Raw genomic sequence first — 12692 nt, 5'->3', positions numbered from 1 at the left:
GTGGATATCCTGAACAAACAAGCTCAAGAACAATTGGATAAAATGATTCTGATCGTTATCCCAGCAATCACCAACCAATCTTCCATCGGAGTCCTATGAATTGAAAATTCCTATATGGTCCTATTCGAATGCTCAGCATTACCAAACCAATCAAAGATAATATAACAGAACAGTTTGGTCATGGAAAAAATGGCGAAATTGTAACGATTAAGTGCAAATAATGCTCATCATCGTAAAATGTATTTTTCTGAGAGCAGAATAACGGCCATTCCTTTTTATCCTGGTTTATTTCCTATTATGTTTGGATATATTGCTTTGACGCCTATCATCGACATTCACAACAATGATCGATTCTAACCTTTTGAAGTGAATGAAGGGCGGAATTGATTGTTTGTGTACTCTGATTTGGTAAAGTACAACATGGTGGGAAACACAACCACTCCGTTACTCCCAGCAAATCATGCCAAGGTGGATTCTGTCCTCGCTGCTTGCCAGGGAGGGTGAACTATGTATAATGTTCACCATGCATTTGTACATTCTCATTATCTTCCAGTCAGTACACTCATATTTTGACAGTGTCAACATTAGCATTAAACGAGATCTTGAACTGAACATTCTCTAAAGGAAATGCCACGATAAAACTACATTCTGGAAACAATTCTCCGATTTGGAAACACAGTTGTATGCACTATGTGTACAAAGAAGTCACTTGACAACGAGGACACAGTTAGAAATATGCAAAAGAAGGTTTTCGTACTGTAACACCAATCTTAAAACCGATGGTGATTCGAGGATAGCATGCTTTAAATTAGCAGCTTTAACGCAAGGACAATACTTTTTTAAACATTCTCATTGACAGGCAATGTACAAAACAAGCTTCATGAGAACATGCAAAAAAATGCGTTTGCTTCAAAATGGATAAGACTTTTTGCCTCAGTCAGATATCCCTTTAAATTTACTTCACCATTCTGGCCGAGGCATCAATTCCTCTTCTGTGCCCCAGCAAGGACAGGACAGAATGATACGTCGAAGTTCTTTCTGATTTCTTAAACATGTTCACGAAAAGGACGGTGAAAGATGTAAACAAAATGTGATTCCATAGTGCACGGATAATAATATTTGATTATTTTCATCAATGCAATCTTGGATATCACTTGGAATATTTAGCAACTTGTATCGATTGTCAGTACTCTAGAATCAATGATAAAGTAGAAACATGACTTTTTAAAATACTGTCTTTTCTTTAAGCTCGGGACAATGATGGGATCAATGGCAAAATGACAGTTTCATAGGTTATTGGAAATCAAGTTTGACTCCCCAACATTGTTAATTTATAAATATGTTCATGTTTAAAACGTTGTTAGTATTTGGCTGGGGAGAGGGTTAAGGTATGATTAAGTTCAACTAACACGTCTAACCCTACCTAGTCTCTTAGGTTTTGAGTTAGAGAAGCCTCTTCTGATTATTAAAACGTACTAATTTTTAAAAAAAAAATGGTGACACTTTGTTTCCTATTGGTAAAAACATTGTATTGAAACAATTTATCACATGTCTATCCTTCTTAATCAAACAATGCCCCATCCCGGGCCACCCTCATCTCTAGAAACGAGATATACTAATATTTTTCACAACATTTGAGTTTTGTATGTTTATGCATGTTCTGTTTTCGTCATTGTCTTTATTTAACAAAATATTTCAAATCCACTTCCTTTACCAAATACGTGTTTGTTGGGTAAAGTCTCTGTTTGTATTGGTATATGTGTCCATAACCACTCCCTTTACCCTTTGTGTAGGTATGTATACAAATAAACAAATGACAAATTTAACATTTTCCCTTGTTTTCAGATTGACCCATCTGATCTAAATTTCTAAGTCAGTCTAAAGAGAAGTTAATTCCTGTTAATAAGGGGTTAATGTTAATGTTCATTTTCCACATACAACTACTACGATCCTGATACCTTGGGGGTAGTTATGTTTTTGGTTCTCCCATTAAAGTGTTTATATGTTGAAGAGATTGCATTGGACATTCAATATAGGAAGTTTTAAAGGATGCTCATGACAGCAAGAGAGCAATGGAAAGTGGAAAAATGACTAAAGGTTGATGCTAATTACCTGGCAATAGCTACTTTTGGTTTAATGTTGATAATGGTGGGGTCATGGGTATAATTGTAAGTGATGTTGCTTGTCACCATCTGCTTGTCAAACTGCACACCGAGTTTCTCCACCATCGTGTCCAATGCCATGCTGGTGACACATGTGAGCTTTGTGTTATTAAAACTGAAATCAACACATGCACACATAGTTAACACACCTTCAAAGCTGACTCAAATCACGTCTGATAAACACTAGCCAGAAAGAGAGGCATAAAGTATTGATAAGACAGACGTTTGGAAAGTCATTTTTTAATAGAAAGTCTGTTTTCTAAATTACAAAAGGCTGCGGCTCAAGGCAAGTTAGACCATATGTTTGACAGCATTACTCGAGACTCCACTGTATGAGAAGTAAACCAATTATAAAAAACAAGGTTCTCTTGAAAGAATTGTTGCTCGACCGGGGGAAAATAATTTCAATGAATTCAAGGCAAGACCATTTATGCCTTTCAACTGCTCATTGTTGAAATCATCTCTGATATTCGTCAGAAATAGCGAGGGTATCAAATAAGCTGATGTGGAGAACATATTGGATGCCATATTGGCATAATTTTCATATATGAACCAGCAGATACTTTAGAGACCTTTTGGTGAGAACGGGATATAAATACCACAAAGTATTTCGGGGAAAAGTGAAAGCAACATTGCTAAGACTCTTAATGATAGCCATATTTAATGGAAAATGGCACCATTTTCATTTATAACTGCCTAGATATGATAATACGTCATTTGATTAAAACCCTATTTTGATATGCCATCAATTCGTTAGGAATGTAGATAACAATGGCAGCATCATGCAAATATTGAGGGACAATTTGCATTATATTCACTTAGTACACTATAATAACTCTTTTTGATGAAAATCCCATGACAAAATGTTTTTCCATTTATGAGAAGTTGCAATAGCGAGACTTTCATAAACGGCCATAATTGTGAACATTTTGAATGTCATATCAGAACCATTTACTTTGGAACCAACAATATATTATACAAAGTCTTCTTTTGAGAAACCGTGTCTCTATGACTTTCCATTTTTGGAGTAGTAACAAAAACAAGATATTCAAGATGGCTGCCATAGTGACCATAATGGATATCAGATACACCCTAATTCCACTGACGACTAGAACTCTTATCAATGCCATTTTACCTCCTCGCATGTGCATTCAAGTCTTGGGCAAGGCCAATATGGGTATTCTAGAAAGCATGCCAGTAGCTTCTCGTGTGTCAGTTGTTTTTACCTGGTTTCTTTCACCATCATGTATACTGGTCGCCATGTATAGCTTATTACGTGTTGAAATATGGTGTTAAACTTACAATAATGTTTACGATTAGCACGATATCATTAAAAGTCTTCCGATGAAAGCATAATTTCAATATGATCAGCCATCTAGGAGAAGTAGTGATAATAAGATTTTCAAGATGGTGGTGGCCGTAGTGGGGGTCGAATCGGTGTCAGTTTTATTTACTCACAACTAGACAACATAAGTCTTTCAATGGAAACACCTTACTGATGTGATCTTTCGTTCATTCAGAAGTATTGCGATAGTTTGCGAGAGTTTCAAAGTGACCTTGCTGGATTTCCGAGGAGCACCATTTTAATTTAGGACTAACTAGATATCATAAGATGTATTTCAGTAAACAAATGTGTATACGACCATCCATTCTGAAGATGAGCTAAAGCATGATTTTCAAAATGGCAGCAGTTGCAACCATATTGAATTTGAAGGTGGAATCATTTTTCATTTCGGACAACTAGACGTCATAAGATTTCTTCTGGTGGAAATGCTTTGTTAATATAACGATTTGCTCAGAAAGAGTCATGATTTTTTATGGTGGTTTTTATAGCATTATTCGATGTCAGATGAGAACCATTTAAATTTAGTAACAACTACAAAAGCGAATACATCTTTTAATACAAATCCTATGCTGATTCATGTATGACCATCTATTTAGTAGAACCTGCAATAACAAGACTTTCAATAAAGCTGTTGTATTGGGCCATAACGGATGTCTGAATTTCACCATTTCCAGTTAGAACCAACTAAACTATGGCATAATATGTATGTAAAGGTCTGCTGTAATCTCTGATTCTATAACCTATACAGTTCAAAAACAAAGTTGTTCAGCAAATTATGCGTTATGAAGCTTGAACCCAACCTGCTTGTTCATCGAGTTTGACACGTCTTTCAACAAAAAGTACATGCAAATCTTATATAAATGGATCTGTCTGTTTAAGAAGGTAATGCATAAGTGTAGAAAGAATGGAAACCCATTAGAAAACCCTAAATGCTTGTGTACAATGATTAACTATGATCTTTCTATACTTGAACAGAACATAAAGGTAAGTATAATTAGCAACAGTTGACATAGTATCAAAGAAACACCGAGCCGTGGTGGTTCATCAGTTAGCATACTTGGCTCACTGCCGAAATGGTGCAAGTTCGAATAATCCTACTGGACCAGCATAGGTCAGATAGATGGTGTCCCTAGGGCTATTCGCTTTACTCCAATCGCCTCGGCAGGCTCAAAATAACCTGTTTGTTTATTCTATTCCGTAACGCACCAAACTACAATTCGTACAAAAATAAAAAATAAAATCAAAAGCGTTCTACTCGAAGTGTGACAGGCAAGGGGTGAAGGCTGGAGGTGATAAGGGTTAGAGAGTTATGTGTGGTTTAGTGTACTGCAGTTTACCTTTTGACTTCACAGCTATGATTCCCAATCCAGACTTTTCTGTTGCTGCCTGTATTCATGTCATTCCCACTGATGGTCACCAGAGTCCCTCCTGATTTAGGGCCCCAGATGGGGCTGATCTCCGCAAGGACAGGATTCTGAAATATAAATATTAGGATATTGATCTTCGCATGTCTAAGCTAATTACAAGAAAAAAGGTTTAGATGAAAAACTGAACGTCTAAATATGCTTAAGAATATATTGACCACATTTTAACAGTGGACAGCACTATCAAACCAAAACAAGGGAATTGATTTCATTTGATTTATTTTTGCAAAAAGTTCAGATTTGCCAGAGATCAGAACAAGGTTGCCAGGGCTTCTATCTGGCACCCATGATCCAGGTATAGCTGTAAATGTGTAACCTTAAATCAATGTCAAACGTTTGGGGCTAGATAATGATTCATTCCAGGTATGAACTAAATCTATCAAGGGGTTTAGAATATAAAAACAAATTAAAAGCTAACCAAGACTCTAACAAACATTTACGGCTTACATTGACTTGCAAGGTGAATATGTATATCATAATAGAAAAAAAAACAAAAAAAAACATGTATCATGCCAAGTATAATGGGAATCTATCAATGGATTTTGGAAATATAAACAAGCGAGATTTTCATTCCAAATCTGTGATGCAAATTGTCTAAGACAGTGCGCGACATAAATGCCAGTCATATAGGTTAAACAAGAATATCTCAAATGGTGGCTGAAAAGAATTTCCACAAAATTCAAGACAAAACCATTTCTCTCGTTTTATGATGGAGTGTTGAATCTATCTCTGATATTCTTCAGCGAGAACAAGATTTTCAAATCAGTTGCTGTGGTGGACATGTTAGAAAACACTTCATACAATTTCATTTAGAACCGTCAAGCCATCGCATAGTTCTTCAGGTGGAACCGTCGTGTTGACGACTTTCCAATTTGAAGGAGAAACGATAACAATATTTTCAAGATGGATACAATGGTGACCATGTTCAATATCAGATTTACACTTTTTTATTTAGTACCAACTAGACATGCAAACACCGTTCTTGGTGAAAGAACAATGTTAATATGGCTAACCATCTAGGAGGATTAGTGATCACAGGAGTTTTAAAATGCCCATTTTTGGAGTCATTTTAGACGTCATATAGAGCCATTTTCATTATTGACCAAACAGAAATCACTCTATGCTGATTTGAGTGTAATGTTATCATTATATGTCTTGAAATATGTAACAGAAAGAAGTGAAATCAACATTTTAAGTAATTTTCAGCGAGTTCTCTTTTTCTCTCCAATAAAATGAGAACATTGAAGAGACTCTTAAGGTATAGTGAATTAAATCCCAAATAATTCGAAATGTTAAATCATAAGTCCAAACTTGTAGATTATAAATGAATTTTAACAGTTTTGAATTAGCAAACGAAAAACTTATCATCAAGTATGAACTATGTCATGCCATGAATATCTTTCATGTACGTATCATTTAATAAATGTTTGTGCTTACTCTACTTTCATTTTGGTTGCAATTATAACTGAGAAGATACATTTTGATAGAAACATTCTTGGGCAACTGACACTAACAGTAGAACTGAACAAAAACAATAAGTGTTATTGAAAAGCAATATGTATTTGTTCCAATGAAAACACAAAAATCAACTTATTCAACAAATATAATTTAGATCTTTCATTTCGTTCCATGATATGTTTCCAATAATGCGAATGGCTTGTGAAGAAAAGGAATTAGCTTGATAATACAGAAGAAAACCTGATGATTTCATACATTTCTGTATGGCATAAACCTCAGAGTTGTATCGCACCATGGTATTTTCTTGAAGGATGGCCTAATTCTCTGAGCTGCTAAATTCAAATCAGCTTAGGTGGCATCAGTAACCATGCCACTAAGGTAAAACAGTGAGTTAGCATATCAAAAAATAAATCATGAAAACGTATAATGGAGTTAAAGAAATATATGCAAATAACAAACTTTAACAAAAAACCTGCAACTGTTGACACGTATGCAAGCAAACTTGTAGGATATGTCTTTCTTATCGTTAAGAAATCAAAACAAAAAGTATATGATCCAAACAATAGTAATATGCAAAACTATTATTGAAAATGGACGGAACATATAATCATGGCATGCATGAATAACAATATAATATAATAATATGAGATGAAAGCCTGTGTGCCAGACCAACAAAAACCTTCCAAAGGCCAAAATAATTTGACCAAAACAAACGTATTTCGTACAATATATAAAATCAGACGTTTTGAAACAACAAATGTCATACACGAACTAATTGTACACACATTTACATACTTATTTACATCACTGAAATGTTTGTTTATTTTTTTATATTGATTATGTTGTAACACACATCCGTTATTAAATGCAACACATGCAACCTTTACACTTTTCACATTGTAATCAAGGGTTTTAAAGTCTATGCAGCAGGTGTCAATGTTTATTTTGCACTGTACAAATGATGTTAGTGTGTCTGCATTCAGGATCTTCCATCAATATGTATGAATAGTTTTATCGTAGAAAACGATATGTCACTGTCAACATTGCTGGGAAGCGGATGCCACCAGTACTAATTCTCTGGTTGATAACATCTAGCCACTAAGTACAAAAACTCCTTTTCTGGCCATCGTCTGTTAATACTGGCACACACTCATCATTCAGCATGCAAAATTCCTCAGACTCATCTTAAGCGCATCATGATCCAGATGTGGAGTAACTCAAAAAGGAAACTGTCGTTAATATAAGAAAAGCTATATGCAAGGAATTGTTGAAAACGCATTTTCAGTGTAATATTAACTTGTTTGGATTTATCATGGACTCATTATTATATATTTATATTTTTCCCCCACAAACCCTACGATATTACGGCAGGAGCTGTCCAAAAATTGAAACAATAAAAATTAAAGCAATCGCCAGAGTAGCAGTCCAGCGGTTTATACCACGTAAGCTGGTGATATGTTCTATTACAATTGTGTATCCTGTGTTTGAAAAGTTATGCATTTGCTATATGGTGTGCCGACTTTGTTCAGAGTTCATATAATTTGCAGTGCAACATATTTTCGAGCCATGCGAATGACGTCACTAAGTATCTGTACTTCATCCGTCGTGTTGGCAATGCATCGTCCCATTTAGATTACAAATCTGACCCACTTAATTCATAAACTTAATTTCAGGCAACGCGCGCCAGCTAAAAGTTTCCAAAATATCTTAAAATGGTAAAATCGTTGTTCTCCCTAAAAATGTATGTGTAGAGCACGTACTTGGCAACATGAAAGGATAACATGAGATTTAAATATTTTGTCATGCTTTTACTCACCTTAAAAGGTGCGCTAAAATTAAAATAATGCCAGATACGCAAGATTTGGGGTTTTACTTGATACGAAAACCAATAAATTTATTAATGCACATCTCTCCTACCTAGCAAATATTGTATCCAATACTTAAAAAATAACTGTAATAGTTTGAAAATCTAATCAGGTCATCACAATATGTAATAACATCTTCAAAGATGCCAGTAAAACTTATCAATGTAACTCAAGTTTTTTTTTTTTTTGTTTTTGCTTAATCCTGCTAGCATGGGTTAATGTTTGAGATGCAAAATTGTGCTTGGCCATACACTGCTGGATACTTCATGTGAAATACTTTCATTGATTCATTGGATTGAAATATCAGATATATTTTTCACTGCTGTGTCGATAACATTACGACCAAGAAATCTAAGCTTTTTAGACATTTTTGTAGTCTAGTGGCAATTAGCCTCCAATGCAGACTAACCAGGTTTAAATCTCACAATATGTAGACACTTTTTTAAGTATTTATATACTGTTATACCTTGATCTGGGTAGGGTACTGTGTTACTACTGATATTTTCTTTGAGAATATACACAAGCAGAATATAAATTATCAACCGCCAAATTATCGTGCTGGATATAGTAAGACATGTATTAAATATATTATAAATATTGCTAGGTAATACATTGGAACACAAAATAAAAGAAAATGTGCTTGCTCGGAGTGAATAATATAGATAGTCCATGCCAGTGTGAAAATATCAAGTATTTGCATTCATTGTATAAACAACTTTGAAAATACTGAGTTGATTGTCCAAATGAATTAAATATATTAATTATTTAGTTATTCATTCTTTTCAAGTAAATATTCCCTCGTCATTCAATAGATAACCTAGCACATCACACAAGTACTTCTTAATTGAAGTAAGCAAAACGATTTTGATAATTCAAACTTTTGTGTTTCATAGCATAAATGTCCTTAAGAAGCGGTACTGATAAAAATTATCCTAATAGGCGGGATACTGATAAAAGTTATCTTAATAGGCGGGGTACTGATAAAGGTTTTCCTAATAAGCGGGATACTGATAAAAGTTATCCTAACAGGCGGGGTACTGACAAAATTTATCCTAATAGGCGGGGTACTGATAAAAGTTGTCTTAATAGGCGGGGTACTGATAAAACTTATCCTAACAGGCGGGGGAACTGATATAAGTTATCCTAATAGGCAGGGTACTGATAAAGGTTATCGTAATAGGCGGGGTACCGATAAAAGTAATCCTAATAGGTGGGGTACTTACAAACGTTATCCTAATAGGCGGGGTACTGACAAAAGATTTCCTAATAGGTGGGGTACTGATAAGAGTTATCTTAATAGGCGGGGTACTGATAAAAGTTATTCTAATATGCGGGGTTCTTTAAAAGTTATCATAATAGGCGGGGTACTGATGAAAGCTATCCTAATAGGTGGGGTACTGATGATAACTACTTTACTAGGCGGGGTACTGATAAAAGTTATCCTAATAGGCAGGGTACTGATAAAAGTTATCCTAATAGGCGGGGTACTGATGAAAGCTATCCTAACAGGTGGGGTACTAATGATAACTACTTTACTAGGCGGGGTACTGATAAAAGTTATTCTAATAGGCAGGGTACTGATAAAAGTTATCCTAATAGGCTGGGTACTGACAAAAGTTATCATAATAGGCAGGATACTGATAAAAGTGATCCTAATATGCGGGGTACTAAACAAAGTTAATCTAATTGGCGGGGTACTGATGGATGTTATCCTAATAGGCGGGTACTGATAAAAGGGATTCTAATAGGTGGGGTACTGATGATAACTACTTTACTAGGCGGGGTACTGATAAAAGTTATCCTAATAGGCGGGGTACTGATAAAAGTTATCCTAATAGGCGGGGTACTGATAAAAGTTATCCTAATAGGCGGGATACTGATAAAATTTATCCTAATAGGCGGGGGAACTGAGGGGAACTGATAAAGGTTATCCTAATATGCGGGGTGCTGATAAAAGTTATCCTAATAGGCAAGGTACTGATACAAGTTTTCCTAATAGGCAGAGTACTGATTAAAGTTATCCTAATACGCGGGGTACTGATAAAATTTATCCTAATAGGCGGGGGAACTGATAAAAGTTATCCTAATATGCGGGGTACCGATAAAAGTAATCCTAATAAGTGGGGTACTGACACAAGTTATCCTAATAGGCGGGGTACTGACAAAAGATATCCTAATAGATGTGGTACTGATAACAGTTATCGTAATAGGCGGGGTACTGAAAAAGTTATCCTAATATGCGGGGTACTGAAAAAAGTTTTCCTAATAGGCCTGGTACTGATAAAAGTTACCCAAATATGCGGGGTAGGGATAAAAGCTATCCTAATAGCTTTGGTACTGATAAATGCTATCGTAATAGGCGGGGTACTGATAAAAGCTACTTTAATAGGCGGGGTACTGATAAAAGTTATACTAATAGGCGAGGTACTGATAAAAGTTATCCTAGTAGCTTGGGTACTGATAAATGTTATCCTAATAGGCGGGGTACTGATAAAAGGTACCCAAATAGGCAGGGTACTGGAAAAAAATCTACCCTTAATCATCAATTTTAGTTTATGAAGATACATAATAATTTTACCTCACCACTAACAACCCAAATCGTGTTTGTATACATTAATTACACAACACTTTTTCAATCCGAAAATATTCTTTAGCACCTTGTAATTTCAATGAAGTTTTTTTTTTAAAAAAAATGCCATTTCAAGCTAAGAACTGCACACAACTAAAAGACTGATTCCACTAATAAGATTTTAAGACAGAATTGAAGAATTATTTAACAAACTTAGGACACAATATGAGAACTAGGATGACAGTCATGTTCCCACTGAATTCATTTATGAAACATTCTGAAAGATGTATGCAATTTCTGGTTTCTTGCTGAAAATTTACCAAAGTTTTCCTAATAGGTAGAATACTGATAAAAGTTATCCTAATAGGCGGGATACCGATAAAAGTAATCCTAATAGGCGGGATACCGATAAAAGGAATCCTAATAGGTGGGGTACTGACAAACGTTATCCTAATCAGGTACATTAGATTGTTTGCAGTGGGAATACCAATGTCCTGAACTCATATCCAAATAAACATTCTTACCTACAAATAATAATAACCTTAATATCTAATCTACAATCATGGACAAAACTTAGCTATGTAATAAAGCACTTACAAGAAAGACATCAGTCATGTAGGCCCAACTCCCACCCAAAATTAAATACAAAGGTAAATCACGATACAAATCAACGCATAACATATAGGCAATGCCATCAAGTTTCTATTTTGGGCCTAACCCATGTATCCTATTGTCATGACTTCCAGAATATCCTCCTATTATTCACAAAGAGTTGAAAATGTGAGTTTTCCAGTATAAATGGTACATATATCTGCTGTTTAGATAAGTTTCTTACATTTTGTTTCAAAAGATAACTGCGACAAAACATTTGAGCACGAAGTTTCATTCACGTTTGTTTTCGTTATGTTTTGAGAGTGAGCTCATGTAAAAGTGTTATATAACTAATGCCCTTCTCGACTGAAGTAAGCACAAGCATTCTAAAGAAAGAACATTATGTGCTTTAAGTCATTTTCTTGAATGTACTTAAAGACGGAAAATTTTAATAGCTACCTTAATCGTACGTTTTACACAAAATCATGTATACGCACAGACAGAATCTATATACAAAACTTAAACCACTAATACAATTCTTGGAAATTAAACTGGAAAATAAAAGTCCATGCTAATATTATCGCTCATAGCCTGACAACAGTCATTAGGTATATAATGCAACGTTACTCCCCTTCCAGGCTGGTACCCTGCCCTACTAATAATCAGTTGTCTGATTCCTATAGTAATAGGGAATTGCACATACAACTTACCACATAAGAAAATATAATGCGACTGGCTGTCGCATTATACTTGTTGATTGTAACAACTAGTTTACCAGTTCCAGTGATGGGACTAGCTCCACTGACACACACTATCCTGAAATGTACAACATTATTTTGAAAAGATTAAAAATTAAAACCCCAGTTATTTAAAGCTGCAACATACAGATATAAATGTTGCTTTGGCTGGGGTAGTTAAGGTATAGGGCTGATGTTTCTAAAGGTATTGAGCTGAGATATACAGAGTATGGGGACGATTGTGGTTAAGTTACAGGGCGAAAGATACCTAAGGCGTAAGGCATATATGGTTAAAATATAGAACAGAGGTGGCCAAGGTACAGTTTGAAGTGGTCATAGTTAGGAGCACTTATGAACAGAGGTAAATATCTAGTCATCTGCTTTTGTTAGTTTACCTTTTAATATATATTTAATTTGCAAGGTCTGTTCTTATTTCACAATGATTATATGCTACGTGTATTTGTATTTCGTAATTGATTTATTTCCAAAATCAGGTTAATAGACTACCTGATGAATAACGTTTATTTTGTAAACAGCATAC

The 12692-nt window shown here is 35.0% G+C and overlaps 1 protein-coding gene across 2 annotated transcripts in view; it reads right to left on the bottom strand.

Moving 5' to 3' along the window:
- Nucleotides 1-12692, bottom strand: part of LOC149803922 (hepatocyte growth factor receptor-like) — a 222033-nt gene that overhangs the window by 59893 nt on the left and 149448 nt on the right. The window contains exons 15-17 of one of the 2 annotated variants that reach the window (XM_089953736.1): nucleotides 12125-12230; nucleotides 4845-4981; nucleotides 2113-2277 (exon numbers count right to left, since the gene is read on the bottom strand). In XM_089953736.1, coding sequence (XP_089809862.1) covers nucleotides 2113-2277; nucleotides 4845-4981; nucleotides 12125-12230 — 408 coding nt within the window. The remainder of the gene's footprint in view (nucleotides 1-2112; nucleotides 2278-4844; nucleotides 4982-12124; nucleotides 12231-12692) is intronic. The other variant, XM_089953737.1, reaches the window with a different exon arrangement.

Source organism: Sinohyriopsis cumingii, chromosome 3 (assembly GCF_028554795.1).
Source record: "Sinohyriopsis cumingii isolate HCF-2022 chromosome 3, ASM2855479v2, whole genome shotgun sequence".
NCBI classification, from domain to species: Eukaryota; Metazoa; Mollusca; class Bivalvia; order Unionida; family Unionidae; genus Sinohyriopsis; species Sinohyriopsis cumingii.
This window is presented reverse-complemented; position numbering and strand designations above follow the sequence as displayed.